At 43.3% G+C, this 27,921-nt stretch overlaps 2 protein-coding genes across 2 annotated transcripts in view; one reads left to right on the forward strand and one right to left on the reverse strand.

Annotated features, from left to right (window-relative positions):
* Window positions 1-5,646, forward strand: part of OGFOD3 (2-oxoglutarate and iron dependent oxygenase domain containing 3) — a 48,940-nt gene extending 43,294 nt beyond the window's left edge. The window contains exon 9 of the mRNA XM_074922341.1: window positions 2,794-5,646. Within this exon, the coding sequence (XP_074778442.1) occupies window positions 2,794-2,930 (137 nt within the window). The 3' untranslated portion in view covers window positions 2,931-5,646. The remainder of the gene's footprint in view (window positions 1-2,793) is intronic.
* LOC141968009 (urotensin-2 receptor-like) lies at window positions 966-27,407 on the reverse strand. The gene is made up of 2 exons (XM_074922340.1): window positions 26,250-27,407; window positions 966-2,975 (listed from the first exon to the last, which is right to left on the reverse strand). The coding sequence occupies exon 1, from the start codon at window positions 27,402-27,404 to the stop codon at window positions 26,301-26,303; it is 1,104 nt and encodes a 367-aa protein (XP_074778441.1). The 5' UTR covers window positions 27,405-27,407; the 3' UTR covers window positions 966-2,975; window positions 26,250-26,300.
* Window positions 27,408-27,921: the final 514 nt, after the last annotated feature.

The following is a 27,921-nucleotide window of genomic DNA, read 5'->3' on the forward strand; positions in this document are numbered from 1 at the left end:
TGAGGCCATTGTTAAATAATGACAGAAAAGGACAAAGAAAATCGGATTAGAATTATACACACTTTCTACTGAGCTTTTGTCAGTCAAAAGTGTTTCATCAGAAAACTATAAGTACATATATACTTTTACCTGCACTGAACAGTTGCATAGCTATTTAACATTTATACTACAACACTAATCTCTTATGAAGTTCAGCATTCACTCTGTCAGTATTTCATAGTCTGGAGACTTTAGTGGAACTGCCCTATACGTGTCTTCCTCACCACTCACAATGAGAGAAATCCTACCACAGCTACATTAGTTGTGGCAGTGTGTAACGCTTAAAGTGCACTTCAAACACTGAATGCAATCTCAAAGCTAAAAACAGACCCATAATGCATGTGATTCTACCAGTGATTGATAATTTGGAATTTGGGGGTTTAAAATCTTACCTCAAAATTGATCCCAAAATAGCTAGAACAAGAACAGGTTATGACTTAGGAGTAGGTCTATGCTTTAAGGAACCTGACCCACTTGCTTTCTCAGAGTGAATTTATTTCTGAAGTGGTTTCCATGTACTGTGTACTTCATAATCCAAGCAAGATTATGAAGGGTCCAGTCTTGGTGTTCTTGAAAGTTGTAGAAGTCATCCTATCTGGTAATGGTACAGCTTTATTTTAACTTTTGTCTTCCCCAGGGTCTGTGAATAATGATATTGCTATATATTCCCTGAAGATTTAGTCAGATGGGATGGGAATTAATGTCCTTTACTCTCTTTTTGAACATTTATACTATTAAAAGTAGTGTGTCATGGAGAGAGAGTGTGCTTTTGCTTCAAAATTCTGCAAAGGAAGTAAATTCAAAGGAAATTCATCCCAGGTGAGGAAGAAGTATCTTTGAAAGCTTTGTTCAGTGACTCAGAGACCTCAGTTGACAGTTATGGGACCAGATGCACAAGGAGCTATAAGATACCATATATATGAAGACATCTTTATTAAAGAAAGAAATTAAAAGACATTCTGTATAGCCAAAAAATCCAGTTTAACTGGCTTAAACAATACACTGAAACTTGTCTAACTCTGAATTACTACTACTTCTAATAAGAAATCAAACAAAATAGCTTGAAAATCAGTTTAAGGCAAAGCTTTGGGTGAGTAGGTGAGACTGACAGTAAAGTACTTGAATGATGTTGAAATAAGATGTAAAAGGAAAAAAACCCCAAACCTTACGACACAGGGACTTTGTATGAAGTCCTTAAGGGTAGCATTATTCATTGCAACACTCATAGGATAGGAGTACATTGCCTTCATTTAGCCTTTAATCCAAAAAAGCAGGACACCGAGGTGTAAATGAGCTGTGCATACGAACAAATCTATTCCTTATATATATATATAGCTTTACCAATTAGTGACGTGCAGCCACAGCAGCACATGATATGTCTTCTGCTTGGCAAGTATGAAAGACTGTGAACTATGAAAGATTAAATGTGAACAGCATCTGAATGGGCAAGGGACACAGAGGCTACTCAAATAGACTTCAGAGATAAGTGGATAAACCAAGTTCTGTAAGGCCAGTCTAGTTTTGTTCAAATCTCCCCTTCCACATGTGCTGCTTAGGAGCATGCAAGCAAAGTAACTTCTGGATCTTTTGGATCACTTCTAGAAGAGAAAACCAGCTGTGTGTCTGGTGCCCATTTCTGCAGTGGAGATTGCGTAATGGTTGGAAAAGTTTACTTTGTTGTGCAGATTTTAAGTAGGCATCTTAAGTGTTTCATTTCACCTGATTGTGCATGAGTCCCAGGCAGAATCAGATTGTCAGTGTGAGTTCCCCTATGATAAGCTTTTAACCAAACTTTAATCTAATTTGAACAGTGGAAAAAGCCTGAGTACGAAAAACACATGCTATTGGGATAAAACAGCTGTGCGTGAGTATTACTAGCTTTCTCAGGAGAACCGAGTTGCGTCAGTTCTGAGTTTCTTGCTAAACATCAAACTTTTACATTCTCAGAACAGTTGAATAATGTGAAAGTGCAGAGGGCTTTATTCTGCTGTTTCATCAAGTGGGATGCTAATATTCCTCTGCTGTCATTATCAAAGTAATCACATTTCACCTTGATGCCACTTAAGGCCTGGAGAACCCCAGGACAGGGTGGTGGTCAAAGCTTGGACAGGACGAAGCACAGGAGTAAGCATTTGCATCTATAAAACAATTTCCAAGCCAATGCACTGATGGAGTGGCTCTTTCTAAGGAAAATTAATTTGTATATGACTGATACATAACTATCTAACCTGGCTGAACAGTGAGTGATCAGACTGCACAAAAAGCTATAGCAAATACTTGGTACAATGCTGATAAGCTACCACAGCTGCTTGTAAACCTGCTGAGCATTTTTCCACTGAAGACTTTTTGCCACCTTTGTAGTACTTCCTCCTTCTTTTGGTCTAAAATTAGAGCCCAGACTAGAAGGGGAGCAGGGAGGAAATCAATATACTTTGCTAACAGTCACTAGAGTTGCTTTTGTTTAAGTGAGGCAACTAAGAACTGGCTTCAGATGTTCTTGGCTTCCTCCTGCCTTTTATAAACTATGAGATATGGTGGAATTAAGTCTCCAGCTTCGTAGCACAAAGGATTAACGTATGTTTTAAACAGTACATAAAGCTGTCAGAGTGCAGCATAAGCTCATAACAGTTTCTCTTTGTGATGACCTATGGGCTCTCGGGTAGCTAGGGAACAGTTGGACTGAGACAACAGAAAAACTGTGTAGAGAGCTGATAGCAAACTCCATGTCACTGATGAAATACTTTATCTTGACAGGCCGGGTTTCCTTTTTCACCTCTGGATCGGAGAACCTTCATCGAGTGGAAAAGGTTCACTGGGGCACTCGCTATGCCATCACCATCTCCTTCACTTGCAACCCAGACCATGGCATTGGGGATCCAGTCTTGATGTAATTCCTCTGGGGATGGAACATGACGTCAAATGGAATGAGAGAAGCCCTGCAAGAGGAGAGGAAAGGGAGATAACATCTCTTGAAACCTCACATTCAAATAGAATTTCCCAGCTGTATTAATATATTGTAATACACGTTGTTTTTACATGTCCTTTTCCATAAATGTTGCAAATGGTGCCTTAAAAACAGTTTTTAATTTGGTGTATTCTGGAAATGCTTTGCCTTTGTCCTAAAGGCATAGGCCACAAAGAAGAGTTCCATAGTGGGCTCTTTTTAAAATATTTTTTTTTAATTTATTATTTTTTTAAATTCTTCAGTTTAAAAGATAAAAACAGTCTTTTGGACCATGTCTTGATACAAATCACCATGCTGCTGTTACCTGTTTAATTCAGTTAGTAATGCAATGTAGGAAGTTTGACCTAAGTTCACAGAACAAGATGAGTGTTACTCCTTTGAATGTATCTTATGCTGAGAGGAATGTATTCCCCTTAGCATGGGCAATACACCTGTGGTTTAACTACTGGGACTTACTTGAACTTTTTTTTACTGAAATACTGCAGATATTTTCTGCTACAAACAGGGAATAGTTAATACAAAGTCAGAAATACGATTCTGCTATTGGCCAGAAAGCCTGTTGCTTTTGGATGACAAATGCTTTATGCTAGGGAATGTCACTGCATTAGATCCCTTTGATCAGAATGCAGCATTCCCAACTCACCTTGTTTTCTTTGGGTCTTTAATGAAAACGATCAGTCTCCTGGTTGGATGCCTGGTGTTACGGTTATTAAGAACTCTGTATGGAGATGGCTTGACCATGTAACCCTGTACATTAAGTAAATATTAAAAACAAAATCTGGGCAGAGATAATCCGACAGTCCTCTGGATTCATCTGAGTGTTCATCATTATCTAATTCCCAGGTAGGGCAGTAGGATTTGGGAGGGGCATAGATGAGAAAAAAGCTAGTTTTGTTCTGGTTTTCTATATGCCAGTTCTGGCTTCTTTAGACTTGGTCCTGTAAATCCTGGCTTGCTGCTCAGAAGGCTGGCTAACAAAACCACATTGACCAGTGGACTGTGGCATGTGGGGTCTGAAGGAAACTGGTGTCCACCTACACTTTAAATTGATGTAGTCTCAAGCTGGAGTTCAATTATAACACACTCTGAAAACATCTATTTATTGGGCCTAAATGTAATATTTAAATCAATTTGAAGGAAGCTTGAGGTTTTGTTATTGTTGACACAACTAGAAATCTTGTGTTGTGAAATACTGTGCTTTATCTTGCCCAAAACAATGTTTTATCTGCTTCAGAAAGTCTCTCAGTAACTCTTTTTGGACTTCTCTTTTTTTAGTGTAGCATGAAGACTTTTTTCTGTTAACTAGGACCATTAGTTCATGGAGTTCCTTGAATAATAAATTGCAAAGACTTAAGAGAAGAGGGGATGATTGCATTGCAATACGGATAGAGTAACAAAGAAATGTGTAATCTTGCCAACTACTTTGCTTTCTTATTACAATCAGAAGATTTTTGCAGGTTTACATTGATAAGTAAATGGTAGGAAAACCTGATTTATTATTTTTTTTCCCCTCAGTCAAATTCTGAAGCAAACGTTGGATTTGTTTTATTAACAGTCTATATAATTTCTGTAAAACACTTTAAAAATCAGGGACTGTGCTTTGATTTTTTTTAAATTTTTTTTTTTATTTCATGCATATGGTTTTCATTTTTTAATCCACCCTTTTATGGAAATAATAAGTATTGTGGGGGATTACACTGGTGATCAATATAAAGAAGAACAATGACAGGACACTTGGACTTGTTTCTTGTGAGTGTTCTCATTTGGCACACCAGCAAGATTAGTCTTTTGTAATTTCATTTCTTTGTTCTCAAATCTGAAATAGGCTTCCTTGACCATGCTAACAAGGAAGAATTGTTAAAATGGCTGGATGCTAAATAAAGTCAGTTGGGTTCTAGTTCTAAATACTTGTCTCAAAGTCTGTTAATTCCAAGAAACTTGCATTACAGCCAAGTTGTAAGACTGTGTGACCGCAGACCAGGATCACCAGCAATTGCTTTATTGGCTTAAAACTTGATTCCTGATGTTACCTTGCTATTTAAATGTAGGACCTTTTCCACAAAAATACCTGATAGCAGTGGAATCTAAATATGAATGGACCTGTGTGGTTTTGGGTTGGGATTCTCCAGGTTGAGGTCCTATGTTCTAAAATTCTTAACTTCACTGTAAGCCCTATCACTGCTCTTGCAATACAGTCATATAAATTGCTTTGCCACTTTTAAAAGTGTTAGTTGGTTACTTCTGTCATGCAGGCTTTGAGTTGCAGTAAATTACATTGGCACTTTTAGAGCTGCTCTTTATAAAATACTGCTCAACAAGATCCTGTTAGACCATGGGGGAAGTCTCAGCTAATCTTCTCTTGGATTTTAATCTTTTGATGTATTGTAATATCTCCCAAACACGGTGCATCTCTCATGCTATGAACTGACTGTCATCCAGAAATAAAATCAAGTTAATATTTGTCTTTTGGACTTCTTAAGCTTTAGTAGTGTGTTCAATATGATGACCAAACCCGTCAAATATAATTTGTGGAAAAACATGTGTGTTGTACGTGGTAAGAGAATTAATCTTTTGAAAGTATAATAATTCAGTGTGCTGTGTGTTACAGTACAAACCAAGATTTTTCTATTTGAAGCTTCAGTATCTGGACTACTAAAAGCAGTATCTAGATCTATGAAAAAATTAAATAGCAAATTAGGAAGTACAGTGCAATCTAAAAGATTCTGAACATAGCCTCCAGCAGGAAAACAGTATTTGCAGAAAGGCTGATGATGTTCCTGGGGCAGAGTGGGATTTGCAGAATTCACTGATCGTTAGGAATAAACTTGGCTTAATTTATTTTAGCCCACTTAAATACCCTGAATAACTTTTTATTAAGGGCATCTCTTCCCAGTTCTTGACAGATTCTGAATCTGAAATGCTTTAGTTACTGTCTGTCCTCTTTCAGGTTCGGCTTGCCTGTCGCTACTGGGAAATGCAGTGCTCTGTTTCTTAGAAATCTGGTTACACTGAGGACAGGATTTGTTCTGTTAAACTAGCATAAATCTGATGCCAAACTGCTGCTGACAAGTGCTCTTAATTGAACACGTGGTGATGGCAGAATTTGGCTTGGTGTTTCCCAGTTGTGTGAGAACCTTTGTAAAGGGCCCTCGTGGCTCAAAGTAAAGAAAGGTTGAGTGTGAATTGGGGCTAAGTTCTGACATTAAATTCACAGCCTTGTACCTGAAAGCATACTTGTTACAAGTATTTAGAAATGTTTATTTGTATTTTGAAAGAAAAATATTTGTAAGGAAAGGCAAAGACTGCTTGTGAGTAAAGTCCCAGAGTGAACTGCAAAACGCAGCAGGAGAGCAAGCCAGAATTTGAATCCCTACTAAGAGATTGAGTGCAGCTTCATGAGGACTTCTGTGAAACTTCACTACTTTTAAAACTGTTTTTCCACTCAAAGATTTTGGGGAATATCAGGAACTTTTGTAAAATTAACAGGTATATGATCAGATTAGGTTTTTAGAATAAACTTAGCTTTCAGTCATGTAGCATGCATTTCATTTTTTTTAGCCTCTATTACATGATTCGAGGAACCCTGAGTGGACTTCTTGGCATTTCTCAAGTATAAAATTTTCATTGTGTGAGCAGTTGTGGAATCATTGTGGTTTTTAATTCCCCATTAATCAGCTGAAGGTTTGGAAAGGTATATTTATGTTGAGATTTTCCTGAAAATGTATTGTCCACCTGCAATATTCTAAGCTCAGTCTTAATGAATTTCAAGTCCAGAAATGTTTACCAGGGATACTCTATTTACGAAAACATTTTAATTTGAATTTATAGCAGAAATCTATGACTTATTTATAAAGCCAGCATCTCAACAGCGTACTTGCTGAGGCTGTAGCACATAATGATATGCACATTAAAATAAAAGTGTAGCTGGACTGGCATTGATAATGACTGTGCTGTCAAGAAAATCTAGTTTTGTTTCTTCAGTTGCACTTCTTAATACATTTGAATTTCTCCTTTATAGCTTTATTTTCTCCAGTAAATAAAGGTGGCTTTGTTTGTATTACAGAGTTCCTCACATTCCTTCTATACCCAGATACCATTATGCAGCGTTTACATGTGAATTGGATCTCTCTGACATGCTCATGTGTAGCTTTGTACAATATTTCTGTCTTGTCTAAATTCTAGGAATAAAACCAGGAAATGTTGCTGAAGGTCAGGGCTCTTTGAGGAAAAAAAAAATACAACCAACCACCCTCCTCCTCTTCCCTCCCCCAAGCAAATCTTAAAAAACCCCAACTCCTGTCTCCTTTTTGAGTCGTTTGTGCGGAAATCCCACCAAACATTCCAGGAACAGCAGAAGAATTATTTCCTTTCTGAACCACTGATGGCTCTGGCATGCATCGATCATCTTGGCCTCGTTCAGAAAGGCAGTCTTCTCGGGAAACCCAGGTAAGAGACCCGTCATGAAGTGGTGAGTGTCTACTGCTCCTTGTAAAACACCATGCAGAACTATAGCATACTCTGCCTTATGTCTGGTTTTGTAAACCTTCTTAGGAAGCTGACAGCTAATTTTATGTCATGTTTGCTGAAACCTGCCAAGCAACTCTCTTTTAATAACAATCCAGTTATCCCTAAAGTATCAGTATAGGCACTTTTTCAGTCTTATTTCCAAAATGCCCATCTTTCCTTGATTCTGTCCGTTATCTCCCCTCAAATCACTTATCTCTCAGTTCTGTCCCAGCATACTTAAGCTTTTACCTGTAGCATATACTGATTAGGGAATATAAGCTCAGTCCATGATTTATTCATAGACTGGCTCACTGGAACTGAAAATGAACTAGATTTTCCCCTATAACCCTTTTAGCCCATGCAGTGTATTAATCTTTAAGAATTTCTAACAGTAGTGGAACTGTCAGGTATTGCTCAATTTTTGAGAATTTTTCATTCTTCAGCATTCATTTTTTCCAAATACTCTCTTATTTTCTTCCATTACAGGCATTGTCCATACTTGAAACAACAACCTTTATTTCAGAGATATTTATTTCCATCTTGCCTGTTTTCCTATACAGCCAAAATAACGACAAGGTAGGATCAGTGTTGACTGCTGTTGAACATTCCTGTCTTTCATAATAACTTGTGGACAGTAAGTACTGAATTTTGAAACAGATACAAGAGAAACTAATTTTTTTAATTATTTTTTGTTCTTTGTCAGTGACTGTTTTGCAGTGAGGAACTGCTGGTAGGGCTGCTCCTTTGTGGACTCATTGACTGACGAGATGCTATGCATGCAGATCAAGCTGTGAGATCACAAGAAAAAATGCCTTGCTTGGATAATTCTTACTGTGGAATCAATAAAGCACTCTGGAATGACCGTCTCCTTTATTTTTGTAACATTTAGATGCATCTAAACAGAGCAAAACCTTCAAAATATGTAGGTTTGCTGCTGGATAATCCTGAGGCTGCCCAAGGAGCCTGGACTGGTTGAATCCATAAGCTGACAGGTCAGATATCTTGTTGATAATGAATTTCACTGAGACCTTCACCTGAGACTTCAACCTGAAGACTCGGTGGTGTACAGAAGGAGCATGTGCCTGAAACCATAGTGCTTCTTTTTGAAGGAAATATTTTATTTATAGAGAGAAGCAGAGATTCATGGAGTGTTCGTCTTACTAGTTTCTGGAAACTTCTTGTTAATAGGCCTCCAATGTTCAAAAACCTAATTCGAGAAATGGCTACTCTTCCTATTCTTTCCTATTCTTTTGTGAACAAAAAAAAAAAAAAAGCCAACTAGGTTACTGAGGCATGATTTTTCTGGATAGCCGCCTTGAGAATTGAAGAAAATTGAAAACAGAATGTCTCTTTCTTTTTCCTCAGCTTATACAATTTTATATTAAGCTGTTTATGTAGATGCCTGGACACTTTGCTGACTCCACAGAAAAAAAATCTTGATGTTTCCTTTCGTGATTGCTTTTCACTGCCACTGTAAGGTCTCTGAGTGGATTCACACCTTGGAGGTGACCTCCTCAGCACATTAACTTGCCAGCCAGACCATTAAATCCTGGGGGAGTAAACAATGGCAGGTCCTAATGGAGTCATTGCTTGTGTTGGCTCTGGATGGTGGTTTCTTCCATTCCCTCTAGCAGGCAAATGATTTTATTTCTGATTTATGTGTACTGAAGAAGAGACATGTTCTGGGAGCCCACTCTGCATATTAGGGCTTTAAATGTGATTCACTGAATAACCCTGTAAAAAGAAGGCCATGTTTTACCAGGTGATTCAAGACCTCTTCCTCAATACTATTTACTTAAGTTATTTATCCTGTCTGTATTGTGTTTGACTTAATAGTGAATGTTGAGTATGCTAAAATAAGTTGTCATGCTGCATCTATCTATTTTTAAAATGATGAAATAAGTTTTCTTCTGCATGTATCTTGTGTATCAACTGAACCTTTTTTAGATGATGGTGTCCTCCATGTATGACATCTATGTATGGTACCTTTTCTGGCACTGGTAGAATTTAGACCTGTAAATAAGAAACAGTCCAAGAAGAAACTAAGACTGAATTCACAAATATGCAGCAGTATACAGAAATTTTTCCCTCGGAATTAAAAAAAAAAAAAAAGAGGAAAGGTTTGAAAAATTTTGGGGTTTTGGAACCATAAGAAAGGCCAAAGTTTTGCTCATAATCCTTCAGTTGAGGTGTAGGGTATATGCAACTGTTCCTCCATACTCGCCACTGAGGTTCTACTCTGCTTCTTCATGCTTGCACAGTACCTGGAAATCTAGTCCTTTCCCTGCTCGTTTTCCTTTTCTAGTTATACAAATATTTTGTTGGAGGTCTTTGTCCACTCAGACCACATGAGGGCAGGAAGAACCTAATTTCTCTGCCCCAGCACAAGCACCAAATAAATGGATGTGGATTTCTTAGGAAGGCTGTTACCTTGAAGAGTGCTGAAAGCATGCAACTCGGGAGGTGATGAAAGCACTCACTCATGTCACATTTCTTAGTGCCAGGAGCCTTGAAGTCTTCCATCTTCACAGCTGACTTCCTGCTACTTTTGAGCCTTGGTATTTTCACCTCAATAAATGGAACTCGAGACCTCTTGACTTTGTTTTCTAAATGCTTTTAGCACCTCCAGATGGCTTGTGAGTCAGTGAATTCCAGCATGCTGCAAAAATTATCACTTTCAATACAAGTTAAACACCTTTGGACTCTGTAGCTAAGATTTTTATCTAGGCTTCGGAGCAGGCCATTAAAACTTGCCCTCTTCCTAATCATTCTCCGTAAATGAAATACTTCAGCCATAAAGCATGCACGGAAGGGCAGTAATCAAAAGCCTTTCCATAGGTGGATTGAACAGGGACATACTTCTGAGATGTTCAGGTCTAAATTAATTATTCTGTCTTCTGGTCAGGCCAGCTTTGTGATTTGCAGGATCCTGAGCAAGGCAGAAGTGAAGGTGTTTGACAGCAGCTGTGCTGTTCACCTGACTCCCCTGGACTGGGAGGTGTAACAGTACTGTGATTGTGTGTAGACTGAGAAGGGCTTATGTATTAAAGCTACAAACATGTCAAGGGTCATAAGGAACAATAACATCCCCTTATTAGACCATTTGACAGAACTGAAAAAAACAAAGCTTTGAGCCTTAAAGCCTTCTTTTTAATGAATGGAGAGAATGAGTAAGTGGATCAATTACAAGTAAATGTCATTGTCTGCTTCTCCCCTGCCCATCAGCTGAACAGGGTTACTGAACCTTTTTTTTTTTTCCTTATAGTTGTGGACAGACATGCAGGGGATGGACGTGCAGCAGGGGAGAAGGCTCACCTTGGTTATTAACCTGCCTCCTGAGGCTGCAGTCAGTACTTGCGCTAGACATCCATAGCTACTGCCTAAGTGCTGGTGAGGACTTGTTTGTAGTATGGAGAAAAAAAAAAGGTGGGAATAGGACTAGGATACTACAAAATCTCTTAAGTAAGATTTTAGTTCTCGAATAGTGATGGCATGCTTGCTGAATGCGCTCTGAGTAGTTCAGCTGCACCAGACTGTATCACTTAGGAGACAGGTGTTTTCCAGTTGTGTTCAAGGCCCTGGAAGGTAAGGTCAGCACGTGTACATCTGAGCCAGCTTTATTCATGGAGCATACCAGTGGTTCAGGTTTGTATCAGTGTGACAAGGAAAATCTGTCTCTAAATTAGCTGCCTTGAAATTGAGAAATATTATTTTGTTGGGAAGAATGCAGGTGTGGAAAGTACGTTTGACTTGATGAGTTTATCTAATCTCAGTCTTCAAAAGTACTGGCCTGACCATAAATATGAAAGTAAGTTATTTTTTGAGATAATAGCTAAGAATTCTTTCTAACCACATGAGGTTTTACCATTCCTAAACAGCTAAAAAGCTGAAACTAATCTGAAATACGAAAACTCCATAAAACTGAGCATTCTGCAACATTGGGGTATTGTAGCTAAAAGCCAACCTCTGTGTTTGGGGACAGGCTTAAACCAGCCCTCTGCAGGAATTTTTACAAGTGACTCAGGTGAAGATTGTTAGTTTTCTGTATTTCTGCAAAATAAGTTTAAGACTGTTGTTATGGTACCTGAGGTAATGGTACAGGCGTTTTCTAGATTTAACCCTCCTTACAGACTGCTCCTGTTCACGTCTGATAGCCAGGGAAGGTTTCTGCTGGGGTGGTGCCACCAGCCTGCAGCCACCTCCGCACCCCGAGGTGGCTCCCCAGCAGCGAGGGTGCCAGCTCAGCTCCGTGTTTCTGCTGTCAGGAGACGGTTACTCTAAACACTGGAGATTGGTGTTTATCCTCGGGGCCAGGACTATTAATTTGTCCAATTTATGTTGGGAAGAGACAGTAAAACTGATGCTTACAAGAATTCTGCCTGCACACACTCCCACATAGGAAGCCAAGAAGCAGCCTTGTGTCCCTCGGGCCCTCGCAAGGTGGGCAGTGGAGGTCACCCCAGGGGGAGGTTCGGGGGGTGGCGGGGGCTGGACGGTGTGTGCTCTGGCTGGCAAGCCCAAAAAATGGCAGTTGGCATGGGGAGGACACATCTGCCACAGCTGGAGGCTCTAAGGAGGTGGTGGCAGCAGAAAAGGGTCTATGGGGGAATGGGAGATGATATTTGGGCTCTTTTGTGGGACTCAGGGTGGTAGGAAGGGTGAGACCCTCTGAGACTGCAGTGCTGAGAAAGAGCAAATGCTAAATCCAGGTAGTGGTGAGCACTGTGCAGCAAGGTCTAACATCCCAAATGACACTCGATGGGTACGTGTGATGGGGAAAAGTAAAACTAACATGGCCCAGGGACTTAGCAGAGTGCGGGATCCCTTTGCAAGAAGATACTGAAATGGCTTTTTAGACATTTCACATAGTATTGAGAGTTGAGATTGGTCTGCAGCACTTCTCCAGCCAACCTTTACTGATAGGACTCTAGTGGATGACTTTTTGTAGCTGGTTGGGTACCAGTAAGAAAAGGAGGCTGACAGGAGTGGCAAAAAATTCATGTTGCCCTAGAGTGCTACAGAAGGATGCTTTGATGGGGACACTTAGCAGGAAGAAAAGATCCTGACAGCATCGCTGTCCTCCTCTTCCCAGCACAATACCTCCAAAATTCAGCAGAAAACTTAGGGGAACAGAATAAGCATGTGGCTGCCTCGGTAGCATACATCCACAGCAACCTGGGAGGTACCCACGGGATGGGCCAGACAGCGCAAAGGCAAGACTGAATTATTAAAACAGATTTTTAAAGATTTTAAAGCTCCTCTGGAACTTGATAAGCTAATTTGCAGAAATGTTTTGCATAAAACCTTATTTGAAGCAGGACAATTTCTGGAAGAATAGTTAGAAAAACTCTAGTTAAGGAATCATTTTGATTAAATACCACTTCCCTAGCAATATAGGTAGGAGGATCGGACGGGTGATGGTGGCAGTGTGACTGAAGCCGGGCAGTGTCCCTGGGCTGAGCACTGGCGTGGTTGTGCAGCCAGCCCTGAGCTCAGCCGCAATGTGGTCTTCCTAAAAATCACTGCCCTGGGAGTGAAAGTGGACCCAAATACACAAACATTAACCCTCCAGGCCATAATATATGTAGTGCTGATGGAACTAAGAGGAGGAATGAAGCAAAATCACTTGCCTGGTTTAAGGCTGTTTGATGTACTATTTAATTGTTTTGCTAAAGTAGATGTCTCAGCCTTACTGATTTAGAAGAAATTGATAATTGAAAACACTAACTCTAGTGCATATGTTAACTCAATTCTTTTTCCTTGGGAGCAGGGAGAGAATATCCCATAACACTCATCTATCTGAAATCACAGGATTTCTTGAAGAGCTGCCTTATGCCTGGCCCTCTTGTGTCAAAAAAAAAAATATCTCAGAATGGATGAGTTCCATTAATTTGGAGCAGTTTGGCAAAATATTAAGGACTCCATGGAGTACTGGACTAGTTATAATTCCAGATCATTTGTTCTGCCTGTTTGAGAGTTACAACCATCAACAGGTTTGAATTCCATTTCATTCAACAATTTTGTAACCATGGGTAACTGCAGAAATGACGTGGCTCTGAGCTGCAAGGAGGCTGTCAAGGTTGTCAGGTTTTAAAATCAACCTGCTTTGATGGCTCTTCTGGTTTTGCAAAATTTACCTTACCGAGTTTGCTCTGAAAAAACTGTTTAAAAATTATTTTCTTTTTTTCCAGCATTTAAACCAAAAGGAAAATATAAGATGTTCATGGATGCCTTTGTAAAAGACTGGTATGTCTCCAGACATACAAGATCTGGCTTATTCGAATGTTTTCTGCCTAACAGAAAAAATAACTGTACTTTGTTCTGAAGCATACTGTGAAGGATGAGATTCAGTACGGACTCTTCCCCCTCTTCATTCTGTGCGTGCTACAGACAGGATTGGTGAAGCCGCTAGCTGTTGGAGGCTCTAAACACTTTTCACTTTGGAAGTGCGAAGGGGATAAATTTGCCTGTGGTCGGCAAAGATTTCAGGTTTTGCTGCTTTTTTTTCCCTCCTTTCTGAACATTGATACAGAGAAATAACCACTTTTCTTGCAAATTATTTACTTATAGCAACATATGAAGATTTCAGAACGTTGTCTAAGAATCCTGCTTGTCCAGACTTGTTTTGTGGATTCAGTGTAGTTTACCAGACAGCTTGGGGATTGGCTCTGATAAGAAAGTAGCAGGTAGCCCGGGGGTATGAATTAAAAGGACAACTCACCCATAGCAGAAGCAAAGCCCTCAATGGGCACTTAGGCAAACTTAAACTTGAACAAAAGGACTCAGAGATGCTCTCTAGGGAGGATGATCTTGCCGATTTAGGAAGGAGACATCTGGACTTTGCTTAACAGCGCATGCCCTGGAAAGAGCGGACACTGTGAAGATCACGTACTTCTCCCCTTGAATAATTCTAAGAATCACACCTATTCCCCGAACTAATTGTCATAACCCAGCCCTTCCTAATGAATATGTATGTTTTGTTGTAATAAATATCTGCCTACTTGCCAGAGACGGGGTGCAAGCTTTCTGGAGAAATCCCCCTGCACCCCGGCCGGAATAAACATGCCTGCTTTATAACTCTCTCCGAGTTGTAGAGTTTGTTTCTGCGAGTCAGCATCTGTGGTTGACTTCCATGCTGGGAGGAGGGTGCCCTGTTCACCATCATGGGCCAGCTGACAGCCAAAATCCCATGGGCATATTTACACCTGACTGATACGGTGCATGAAGAATATAATGTGTTAAATTAATCTAGGCCAAAGGATAAAAGCACTTAAATTTGAAATCTATTAACTCATTGTTTAAGTTGTACTCATCTTGAGTCAAATGATACCTCCCATTTAAGTCCATCCCTCAAAACTCCCCAGAAGTCCTCAAAATCCCTTCAGTTTCACATACAAATACTTGACATTCTTGGTGCAACGGTAAAGACATGACTATAAGCTGTAAATGTTTTTTTGTCTTGAGCACTGCCTTGCAGACCCAAGTCCCTGGAAGTTAGTCTAGGCTACAGAAAGCATCCTCTGGGTGATAAATTTGCTTTCTAAGCCTTAAATTATCACAAACACAAGAAATGTGCTCAGCAACTGTGTTAGATCAGCAGCGACAGAAAAATGACAAGGGCTTGAAAGCTTTTCTCATGCTCGCACTTACTGGGCTCTATTAAATGCTCATAATTTGCTATTCTGTCTGTAATGTCATTTTTTTTCAACGGATGAAAATTTGGTCCCAAAAGTGCCTGAGTGCTTAGAGGTCAGTTGTTTCTAATTAAACATCTCATTGGAGACTGATGGCAGCTTCAGAGACATCTTAATGCCCATGACGACACATGTGGGGGGGTCGGAGCTGGTGGGGAATAAGGACCAAACCCATGACCCCACAAGGTGAAGAGCAAGTGTCATCTTGATGACTGAAGTCAAAGACTAAAGAGAAAGCGTTCCTGCTTCCCCCCTGGCAGTGTGGGTAAGCAAAGGTTTGCAAATCCGGGGAAGGTGAGCACTGTTTTGGAAGGCTAAATTTAGCAGTGATTAAAGGAGCTCTTAATTAACCAAATATTCCCCCTGATTGCCTTTCCAAATTATTCAATAACTGAACAATTATAATGAGCTCAGCAAGTAATTACTATCCATTCCAGGCACTGCCCTCCCCAACTGCAGCCTCTGAAACCACCAGCTGTTAATGTGCCGGGAAATGAAGGCTGTGAAGCATGAGTCAAATAATTGAAAACTGAACAGGAAAAAAACCCACAGGTTGAGGCACCGTAAGGAAACGTGCTCCCTTATGCTGAGTCCGTAAGTGTGTGGTCCCTTCCAGACTGAAGGTTCATCATAAAAATTATTAGTGTGGATTGAAGCTGCAGTGCTATGTTTTCATGGGTGCTCTGGCAAAGATACAAAGCTTCCCGATGGTTATTCTGCCTCAGAAGGCTTTACAAAGCCTCCCTGGGGGCTAATGTGCATCTCTAGAGAGGGAAGCCATGGCCTAACTCATAAACCAGAAAGGAGAAAACAGAGGTAAAGCCCAAATCATCTGAGAACACAGGTCCTACAGATATCTGTAGTTGCAGCAGGGAAAAAAAGTTGGATGGTGAATTCGGCCATTTACTGGTCTGAGTGATGCTTAAACAAGAACAACCTCAAGCGCATTAAAGCTTTTGTCCCGTTTTTAACACTGGTTCACAAGCACTTCTTTTCACGGCCCATCAGTTGTATTGCTTTAGCTGCCTGGGGGTGGATGGTGAATCAGATGGAGACAAGAGTAATTATTGTTGGCTTGACTGGAAAAAAAAACACCACAACAACACCAAAAGCAAAGACAAGCCCACGAACTCAAACGGCTTAATCCTTTAAAACCGCAAAGCTGCAAAAACAGATGTACCAGCCCAAATGAGGGGACAGAGGAGGTTTAGGCTGGAGCGACAGTAAGGGAAACGCTTGTCAAATTATACTTCTAGTTATGCAGATGTGACTTCTCTGATGTAGCTGAAGGATTTGCTTATAGCAATCATGCTTGCAGAAACACGCCTGCTCTGTGATTAGGTTCTGGAAATCAATAAAGCCTTCTGCTTTCTCTGGGGCCAACCTGGAAAAACAGATTTGAAATTCAAGAGGTATGAAATTTCCCGAGCCTCAAAACTCTCACTGGGATGTTACAGTCTGACAGTGGTGTGTTCAGCTATGGAGCAAAGCGAGGGTGGAAGCAGAGTCCTTGGGAGAGGCTGCAACTTGCTGCCGAGAAGGAAACGTAACACAAAAGAAAGGACAGAACACACAGAGACAGGAGGGGAGAAAAAAAAAAAAAAAAAAAAAAAAAAAAGAAGAAAGGAAGGTTAAAATGAGAACACCAAAGGCAGCAACATGCTAAAACCAAGAGCATATTTCTACTGCACAAAGAAGCTAAACAGTCGCGTTTGATCCATGATCTTTCCATAAAAGCTCTCTTCAGTGTGGGCAGGAGGTTCCATCTATGGAGCACGATGGGAATGCACTGTCGTCAGGCAGGTCCCGGGATGAAGTCTGTAATTATACATAGACCCTCCACAGACTGAGTCTGAAACGCATGCCTGAGTCTTGGAGATAAACATTTACTGAAGAAGGTGACAGAAGACAAAAATGCCTATGAAGATGCTGCTTTGATGCTTTTTTTGAGATCTAGGCTACTGCGCTCGTGCCAGCAAGCCTCTCTGTTCCTTCCTGTGCCCTGACACTATCAGAGCAGCAGAGACGTCCCGCTCCTGTCGCCCCACGCTGCCTCGGTGTCTCCTCACCCGGCACCGGGTGCTGGGAGCGGCGTTCGCAGGCTCCCGCACCGGGTTTCCCTGTGAGCACAGCAGGCACGGCAAGGAGAGAGGGCACTTGTAAGGAAGTCAAGCTGGGACTTGGCTGCATGTTGAATGGGGCACGTGGCTGTCAGATCAAATGCTGGTTCTGCACCGCGATCCTGACAGGAGGCGAGAGTTCAAGAAACCGTGAAGCTGCCAGGTCCTGGGCACGTGCCCTCCCCTGGAGCCCCTCGGGGTGCCCACCTCTTCCCTGTAATATTTCCACACCAGGTGTAAAGGCTTATTATTAGAGGTAGCATGAAGCTGATGCAGGATGGCGTTCTTAAGCCTCCTTTCAGCCTAAAGCAATTTCTCTGTGCTCTCATTCAGATTAATGAGTAATTCAGTGTGACACATTAACTATTTCATATTTGTATTGTGCAGGTAGTGTAGTTGTCGAAGCCCTTCTCCCCCCACGGGAGGCCCCTCTTGTCCTGCTTCCACAGGGCCCCTCTGGGGCTATGAACATGAGGACTAGACTCGGGGGGGGGGACGACACACAGTTTCCAGAGGCCATGAAGTTATAGATATAAAGGTTTTTCTTGTCTTTTATTAGACTAAACCCAAGACTTCTTACAGGTATTTTTCTGAATAATCCTCTGAATACCCAGGGCACACAATGCCTGGTGGAGAAAATGCTCATATAGATGGATGCAAAAGACTTTTTAAGCGATGCTTCAGCTCTGTCCTCATCCCTCCACTGTGGGCCCCCCCATTTAAACCAGATCTGCAAGGAGCTTCTCTAACACTGGGCACCATAGGCTGTGGAGCTTCACTTTCTCATCCTGCCTAAGAGAAGCTGCTGTAAAGATCAAAATGTTTGCCATTATAAACTCGCCTTTTATTAAAACAAACAAACAAATGAAAACAGCCGAGCAAAGTTACTGGGTTGCTATTTCCTCTGCTTCTGTTGCTGGGAATTACTCGTGCTGTGTCTCAGGCAGGCGGAGGTTCCTCGACAGATTTAATCATTCTAAAAAGATGCCAACAACAAAATGACAGGGAAGCTCTGCTGTGTTTATAAATGGGTGATGAGCGTTGGGATAATTCTGTCTGTTCAGGCTCCTCTGCACCAAGATCCTGCCATTAGAGCAGGCTGGGGCACAGGCTCTGCCGGGGAGCGATGTGTTGCCTTTATCTCCACTGACCCTAACGCTTCCCATCTATAAAGTGGGGAAGCAGAGGCTCCCAGGAGGTAAAGAAAGATAGATTTTGCTTCCCTACCCTATCTCCTGCTATCATTTCTCACCTGAGGAGGGGCTTTAGAGAGGGCACTGATGCACTGAAATGATGATGTCTTGATCAGGAGACTCCTTTCAGCCGTGCTCCCAGCGAAGCCAGCCGAGCACAGCTGCCATTGCTGTGGGGTAAATGATCATCTCCACAGACCCGCCGCTGTTAATCAAAAATGATGAAGTTCTGTACACAAACATTTCCCCGTTCAACCATTAATAGCTAACCTGAACCCTAACGAATCACTACAAGGAGAGCTTTTCCCTTCTCATCCAAGGATCTCAAAACATTTCACGCACATCAGTGATGTCTTAAAACACTTGTGCAGATGATGGAAATAGCGTCACTGTTTTCTAGGCAGTTAATGAACAGTGGCACAAGAATAAGTGTCTTCCCTGAGGTCACAGTGCAAGTCAGTGGTGATTTTCTACAAGAAGCCAGGGCTTCTGACCTCCCCCCATTTCAGATAATCTCTCTCTTCAGCTCCGTATGGTGAGTGCTGCCCCGATAGGCATCTTCAACACCAAACCCCTTGTAAATCTCTTCTGGATTTTATTAGCTATTTTGCTCTAAGCCTGCCCAGGTTACTTATCAACAGCACTAGTGCTTTCAGGATGAATAGCCTGTGCATCCCCACCAGCAGATGATGTAAAGGAAGATAAATATATACACTTGAGTGGGATCAGATAAGTGCTGCTACCATGAGGCATGATGCAGGTGGGTGCTGCAGACTTCCCATGTTGTCCTGATACCGCTCCCTCATCTGAACACTGCCCAGGGGCAAAAAGCTTCTTTCAAAATGTTCTGGTTAGAGGTAACTAGGGTTCCAGCTGATTTTATACTAATGCCATTCCTGTAAGATATTCCCTTCTACAGTGTTAAATGAAAGAAAAAAAAAAAACTGTTACAAAGAAAAAGCAGAAACTCAATTTAAATCCGTGGGGACACTGGGATTTTGAGTAGTGTAATGCTGGGAGCTGGCTGTCAGCCCAGGCTCCCCGAAGTGAGGATATTGCAGGAGCTCAGCACAGGAGCTGGTACTGCCTACTGCTGTGCACAGCTTCTCTGGCAGGACCTGCATGTCCCTGAAGGTTTAGGTGTCCTCTCTCTCCGTGTGTCTTCAAGAGTGCCACTGTCTCTCCCTTTTTAGCACTACATTACACTTAATTTACCTTCTCCATTCTTGCAAGAGTCAGGCTAGTGGTGCTCAGATGTCAGGCTGATATTAAAAAAAAAAAAAAAAAAAAAAGGCATAGAAGTGTTGTGAATTTGACAGACGTCTCTGGTGAGGCTTGCAGGAGCACATATATGAAGTGGTAACTGTCTCCAAAAGGCTGTGTTTATGGATACACAGCATTTAGCTTCAGGAATCTCCCTTGCTTTGTTTGGATGAAATCATGTTTGGTTTTAGTTAAGAATTCAGGAGCTGAATTCAAGATCCTAAAGGGAAGGCACAAGGAAGGGCTAATGACATCTCAGAGAGACACTGGCCTAAACGAGCTGAAACAAATTTAGCAGATTTGACTCCTCCAGTATTAGCACTGCTTTGGTTTTATAACTGTATCCTCTGCCAAGCACGGCTAAAATTGATGGATGGTTTGATTTTGCACAAACTTATTTACTACTTTCCCTCCAGATATCTTGATGGAGAGGTTTGGGTGGGATCTTCTGCAATACTGAAGTTAAGTCTTCTCTAATATATTCAGCAAATGCTTCTTAACTCTTCAACTTGTTTCTCACTGGAGAAGCTTTCCTAGCGTTTACAAAAATGTTTCATTGAAATTAAAATTTAAATTATAAATGGAGAGAACCAGAAGAAATGCAGAAGAATCCTTCAGGATTAATTTCTCCCTTTCCTCTTTTAATTGTCCCTTTCTTGCATGAGGAAAAAAGGAAAATATTGCACCAATTTTGCTGTGGTATATCCCACTGGCAACTTTTTCTTTGGGGACAAGATGGCTCTAGTTGGGACCACAGATCACAAAGCTCAGTTCTGACCATTTGAAACCTGCTGAGATGAAGTTAAGTCTCCTCCAAAGGTGACATTCTCCACACTAGAACCTGGGTGTGGGCAGAAAGCGGGATTCCTGAGCAGGAATATTTACACTTTAAAAAAACTTTTAATGTATGTCCTATTTAGGGTTTTAATATATTTCAGTAACTTCTTTCAATGTTGGGTATCTGACAGAAGCTTGTTGCATCCCAGAGGTTTGGCTGAGCGAGCTGGCAGTAAGCTCCTCTCTCTGCTTTCACAAAAGTCAACCTGGGCCATCCAACCCCCCCGATACTTTGCTACCAACTGACGCATCCTTTCTCTGCTATGTTTTACATACATTCCCAAACAAGGACAAAAAAGCTTGTATAATAACAATAACTTTCAAGGGTACTTATATCCTGTGAAGCTGCAGCTACTATTTTGAAGACAAAGCAATATATTTCTTATAAGCCACAGCAATTAACTCCACGGCTCTTCTATTTTAAAAAAAACCTTGAAACTAATAGCAACAACCAATATTATAAAGCAAAAAAAAAAAAACAACAGCTGGGCTAAACTGTTGTTAGTCACCGGCTCTGGGTGCTTCCGTGGGTGCTGGCGGCGAGGATGCTGTGCAAAATGACAGGAATAAAGTTAGTCTGGGATGCGCATAGAAAGAAATGTGGGAGGGGAAAGTTAGCACTTGGAAGTAGGCTGTCTCTTCACAACAGGCCTTTCCCCTTCAGATGTTGTAGTAACATTGTACTTTAAAGAAATTAAATGCTATTATACAGGCAGGTTGTGCTCTAACTCTCTGCAACCACTATGTTTTAAAGTCTAAAATAAAACCCAGTATTTCTTCCCGAGACCTCAGGATGGAAGATGCTGCTGCCACCAGAGGGACTCAGAAATACGACGGTAGGAGCCGAGCATCCCTGAAGCGGCCAAACTTCCCGGCGAAGGCATCTGACTCTCAGGGGCTGCCTTCGGGATTTCTCAGGTGCTGTGTTATCCGATCCCATGGCCTGGGGGCTGGCACTGGATGTGACATTTATGCACTTTCTCCTCTCATCATGCTGACAGGGGAACAGCCTATGTACTTGGTTATCCTGCCTGTGCTCCTCGGTTAAATGCAACTGGGTAATAATACTTCGTGAGGTACAAAGTGCTCATAAAACCACCTCTATTTCACTGGCTTCCCTGGTATTCAATCATTCACTAAGCACCAAGAATTACTGCTAAAATAGGAGTTAAAATGTTAATGATTTGCTCACACTCCTGATTCAATTGGAACATGGGGCTTTTGAGCACTTATTGCAAATTTGGTTTCAAAGAGTGAGAAGAAAGATGATTTAAAAAATGTGTGATTCAAGGTGAAGTCTTCAAAAATTTAGTAATGTTCAAATGGATTCTCCTGTGTCTGGGGGAAGCAACCATTCTCACTTGTCCCACAAATACCCAGCACTTTCTCCTTTCAAGCGAAAAGAGGAAAAATTGCCATTGCTGCAGTAGCTACTACCTTAGATTAAAGGAAGGAAAGAGCACGCTGGATAAAACTGCATTTCTTTCAGTCTGGGTTGGTTTGTTGGTTTTGCTGGGTTTTTTTTTTTTGGTCATAAAAACGTAAGCCCTAAAGGGTGTTGGAAAAGATTCTCTAGTGATTAAACTATTTTCTTTCCTGTAAAGCATGTATGAAATTTTGCAGTGACGACCTCTGCCCCAATAACAAAAATACTGTTGCCTTCCCTAAAATTACCATTTCCCGTTTTGCTAAAGAATTAGCTGTGTCACTAATCCTGCAGCAAAATTTTATTTATAATAAAAAACCCCACTAAAAACCACAGGATTACAATGATTTGGGTATGATAAACGATCCCAGGGTACGCATAGCTTGCCTTCTTGGAATGTAGGAGAATAGCCAAAGTAAAATTGTTTTCAAGGAAATCGCATTTTGCTCAGTTACAGCCCGACTCACTTTCCTATTGTTACTTCAGTCCTGGCCTGAGATGCTTCAGATTTACCGTAAGTGGCAGGATACGTAGAGTTTGCAAAGTCCCATCATCTGGATTCTGGTTTATCTCAATTTTCATACACTTTTGCAGCCTCTGTGGTTGTGGAGAAAAGGTGTGGTTTTAATCACATGATTTTGGGAGTTCTGCTTCATTCTTTTTAGCACTGGGGACAGGTAATACCTCGCCCTCTCACAGAAAATAGCCAGAGCTGCTTTACAGCAGTTTTGCATGTCCTGCATGGACTGCAGAGAGATGTGCTTATGAATACTGAGATCCCACCAAACCGAAACCAACACCCTTCCCAACATATTCTGGGTCAGCTGCAGGCAAAGCTACCCCGTATGGGTAACTTAAAGGTTGTGTCAACCCCAGACAGGACTTGTGCTATAGACAGGCTGAGCAATCCCCTTCCAAAGCTAACTACCGGATTCATTTGCTTTTGTTGTTGAAGGGAGATACATGAAGGCTGTCTCCTCATTTCCAAAACATGAGCACACCCAGAAGAGTCGAGGCTTGCCCAATTATAGACGCGAGGAACTCAGTTAAGACATCTGCTCTTGCAGGATATTTATGAAGTAGGTCAAACCTTCTGACTTTTGGCAGTTTACCTGGTCCAATGGGACAATAAGAGGGATGTTTATGTAATTCATCTTTTAAATTGAGCTCTGATCCCTGGGAGGACGAGAGGCTCCCAAGGAGACGTGTTTGCACAGGTCTGCACCATGTCAGCTTCCTGCGCTGCTGAAGAGCCGTCATTCACCACGCACAGCAGCATCTTCTGGTGTGTTAAACAGGCTCTGCCCCAGTAATATGCTTTGTGGGTGTCATCAAACAGACTGGTTCTCTCGTCAGGGTAACCTCGTATGGGCTTACCAGAGCCTGATGGGAGAGAGAAGCAGTGCTGGGATGGGACTGGATGAACCACAGGCTGGTTGAAAAACCTGAGGAGTGACAAATGTCCAATATTTCACACTTCATCTGGATGCTCCTCCATCAACCCTTTGATGTTTAATGCTCTGACAATGCAGCACAGAAAGCACATCTCCCCCACCATTCGTGACATCGAGCAGAACAGCAGAATCCCTTCTGGGGACTGATGGGGTGTCTCAGGAAGCGTACTCCAAATCAAACGCTTCTGTTTTCTTATTCCCACATTAGGTAATGAGTGTAGATCTCATCTGCTCTCCATTTTCATCCCCTTTTTTCTAAGCACAACTCCTTCTCAGCTTCCCCTTCTTATTAATCACTATGTTTTTAGACTGGCTTTAGATGTTTTAATGTTTGTTGGTTTGTTTGTTTTTTTTTTTTAATGCAGAAAGTGTATTCCCTAATACTCTTTTTGATACTTACACAGGTCTTTCATCACCTGCTTCCCCTTACATACCTGTTGATAGATACACCCTATGCCTTGCAACTATTTCAGATGTGGTAATCATCCACCCTATAGCAGCCTTGTAACACTGTGGGGTGTAACTGGCCTTCCAAGGACCTTCTGTTTGGAAATCAAGACACACCCGCACTGTGTCAAAATCAGGATCCAAACCAGGGTGAGTTTTTCTTTCTATAGCCATAAAGAAATACTTTTTTTTTTTTTTTTTTTTTTCTCAGAGGCAGGCAAATGGCATGTGCAACACCTGGAAGGGATGCAGCCCTGCTTGCTCTGCCAGGGTGCCTGTCTGGCTGCACCGTTATGCTCCCCGAGAGCAGGATGGCACAGCACACCTCGCAGATGACACATGAACTCCAGCCTTCCCTCACCACCTTTTGAGTTATCTTTGCTATTTTTATATGGGAGTGACTTCCAGCCTTGGAAATGGGAAGCAAAGGAAAAGTAAAACAATGACTTCAGAATTAATAATTTTAAAAAAATTTAATTCCTGAAAAGTTGTTCCTAAAACCTGTTGAAGTTCACTGTCCATGCCAATTCCCAACATGAACTGTGTGTTGGTCCCCTATTCATAATGGGCAGCGTTAGGCCTATTTATAATGCTCAGTTGGGAGCCTACACAACACTGGTACACGACAAAGGGATCACCAGTGTTTTGAAGACAGACCCGTCATTTAGAGTAATGCAAGCAAGGCGGGTTACTTATTCCCCTCTCCCTGAAAAGTACCCCAACAACTGCATCTGTCAGATGACTGCCTCACTCCCGGCACAGGAACCTGCTTCCCCGGTCTTCATCCAACATGTGCCCTGAAGAGTTTTATTTTTCTGCTGTTGAGTGCATAAAATCCAGGGTGTTGCTGTGCTGTGTTTTCTGCTCCCAATCCTTGGCTACAGTGTTGGCACTCCATGTCTCTGCTTTAACACAAACATACCCTAAAGTTTGGTGTGTGACTCGAGAGGATCCTCAAGGACACAGGAACCCCTAACAGCGCAGGGCTGGAGTGGGGCTCCTCTCAAACAGATGGGGCCAGAGTATGCCATACAAAAGTGAAACGGCTGTTCCTTCTGCCTGCTGTGTCAGAAGTCCCTGGGCATCACCAGCTGCTGGCAACCGTTTATGCAACTTATAAGTTAATAATAAATTGCATCGTTAATGCAACTTATCCCCAGAGTCTGTCCCAGACCAGGAAAGAGGAATATTGAACCCAACTTCATCCCCACATGCAAGAGCTCTGCAGAGGCTGGGAACGGCAGCCTCTCCCCGGGTAAATACACCCCCCTGAGCTAGGTGAAGAGACCATGAGAGGGGAAACCTGATGATGGTCCACTTTGTAATCATCATTTATTTTAGAAACTGAGGTTTTACAATTGTTTAGTTGCTTACAGGCATCTCTAGTATCTGTGGTGAAGGTTTACTACAAGACACCGAGTGGGGAGAAAATGAGCAGAATACATTGAGACAAAATGCTTTTGATGAAATGTCATAAATAAATTAGAACCTTTTATGATGAGTCTCATGATATAGGATTCAGTCATTTTTCCTAGAGCCTCAGGTCTTTGAGTGATAGGGTTCTAGAACATTTTTTTTTCATTCTTTACAAGGTAAATTTTCAGTTTTTCAAGCCCTGTTGACTGTTGAGAAAGGGACCAACTTAAAAAAAAAAAATCAGTGGCACATTCAAACTACCTTAGGTAGAAACCTTAAAAAACTAAAAGCTTTTTTTAGATAATCCTGTGGTTTCTGACAGCTTACCTTGTGGTTTTTGAATGCTTGGAGTTTGAAGTGCTGCTGCAATGAATTTTAAAATAGAGACTTAAAGCTTGATGAAACTGTAGTGCACTGTAATGTAACAGGAAATAGAAAAAGGGACTTAAATGTCTCTTTACGCACACTAGGAACAGATCACGGTAATATATAGGGCAAACCCGAGGTTTGCAGCTAAATTAAGCAGTACCAGGGCAATTTCAGATTTTTACAGATCTAACCCAGCTGTAGTCTGAGGATAGCACTGAGAAACCACACAGGAGAAACGATGCAGAGCTGGAGCTGGGCAAAACTCAGCAAACCATGAAAAGAGTGTGCGGCAGAACTGAACAAAGTATCCATCTCATCTTCTGCACCCAAAACCCCGAAGGATTTGTCCTGGCTGGCTGCTGGCTCCTGGCAGGAGCCCACCGACAGCCCTAAGCCGGACAGAACTTCAAACGCGTCTCACAGAGTACTTGGGTTCACACAACTTCTTGTCCCTAACTAGAGTGACCACCAGAAATGAGTTTTTAGGACCCTGCAGGGCTAAGGGGTCCCAAAGCCCTACCTTGGCCAGACGCTCTTGTGGTCCTGGTGTCTCTGGAGCGCCTCCTCTTCCTCACTTGTCCTTCAGCGTGGCCATGCCCAGGGCCTCTGAGCTGTAGTCGTACTGGTTGCTGGAGGACGTGGACCGTCCCCAGGAGCACTGCAGGTTGGAGCCCCTCTTTCGAAAGGAGGATGTGAACCTGTAGAAGTTGCGGTGCCTGTTGCGCAGGTATTCCCGGTAGTTTTTGGTGAGCAGGGTGTAGAGGAAGGGGTTGATGCAGCTGTTGCTGTAGGTCAGGCAGGTCACCAGGTAGTTAATGCACTTTTGGGTTTGGGTGGTGAGCTGCAGGGGGCTGCTGTAGAGTCGCACCAGCTGCCAGATCCAGAACGGCAGGAAGCAGGCCCAGAAGACCAGCACGATGCTGAAAATCATGATGAGGACCTTCTGCCGGGGGGATCTCTTGCTCTTCTCCTTGTGGGGGGGGTTCCTCTGGGACTCCAGGTAGGTCCGGGCCAGGCGTGTGTAGAGGCAGCCAATGATGATTCCCGGGGCCATGATGCTGGTGCTGAAGAGCACCGTCAGGTAGGTCCGGTAGGCGTCCGTGCCCCAGGTGGGTGCACATATCCGCTTCACCTTGCCCTCGATCTTGACCCCGTCGGTCAGGGTGACCATCAGCATCATGGGCAGCGTAAGGAGCAGCGAGACGGACCAGACGGCCCCCGCCGTGACCTTCCGGTAGCCTTGCGACCGCTTCAGAGTGTCCAGGGGCCGGGTGATGGCCAGGTAGCGCTCCGTGCACATGAGGGTGAGGGTGAAGATGCTGGCGTGCATGGTGAGCAGGTCCAGGCTGAACAGGATGCGGCACCCCAGGTCCCCGAAGTACCAGTCCTGGGCCAGGTAGGTGCAGACGATGAAGGGGATGGTGGAGAGGTAGAGCAGGTCGGCCAGGGCCAGGCTGACGATGGAGCTGTACATGGGGGCAGCGCACCGCGCCGAGTGGCACATCACCACCAGCGTGTACACGTTGCCCGCCACCCCGGCCACGTACATCACCGACAGCACGGTCCCGAAGGCCGAGGGGATGAGCAGGGGGCCGCCCCCGGCGGGGCCGCCGCCCGCCGCCGCCGCCGCCGAAGCGTTGTCCCCCCCCGCCGCCGCCGTCCCGTTGGGCTCCATGGGCGGCGGCGGCGGCCCCGCAACCTCGCACCGGCCCCGGAGCAACCGGCCCCGGCGGCGGCCGCTCCGCCCCCCGCGGGAGGCAGGGCGGTGCCCTCGGGGGAAGGGCCGCCGCCGCCCCCCGCCCCGCCGGGGCTCCCCCCGCCGCGGCCGCGGAGAGAGCGGGGACCCGCCGGCTCAGTCTCCCGCCGCCCAGCGCGGAGCGGAGCGGCCGGGCAGGTGCCGTCCCGGTGCCGTCCCGGAGGAGGCGGCTCCGTGCGGGGCCCCCGCGGCGGCAGCCGGGGGCGGCGCGGAGGGGACCGGAGCGAGCCGGGGGAGGCAGCGTGTGCCCACCGCCCCCCCGAGCCGCGCTCAGCCCGGGGATGGGGGGGACACCCCGGGGGGGGCACCCGGCGGATTCGGGCTCCCCGAGCCGGGAGCAAACCTCGACCCGTCCGTGCCCCCCGCGGAACAAAACCCGCCAGGCACCGGGGGGGGGGCAGCTTCCGAAAAAAGTTTTCCTGGCCACTCGGCTGTG

Source organism: Athene noctua, chromosome 18, assembly GCF_965140245.1.
Source record: "Athene noctua chromosome 18, bAthNoc1.hap1.1, whole genome shotgun sequence".
In the NCBI taxonomy this organism is placed as follows: domain Eukaryota; kingdom Metazoa; phylum Chordata; class Aves; order Strigiformes; family Strigidae; genus Athene; species Athene noctua.

What these genes read in the sequence shown, in the direction of transcription:
- LOC141968009 (XM_074922340.1), bottom strand. Translation starts at nt 27,404, where the DNA reads ATGGAGCCCAACGGGACGGCGGCGGCGGGGGGGGACAACGCTTCGGCG.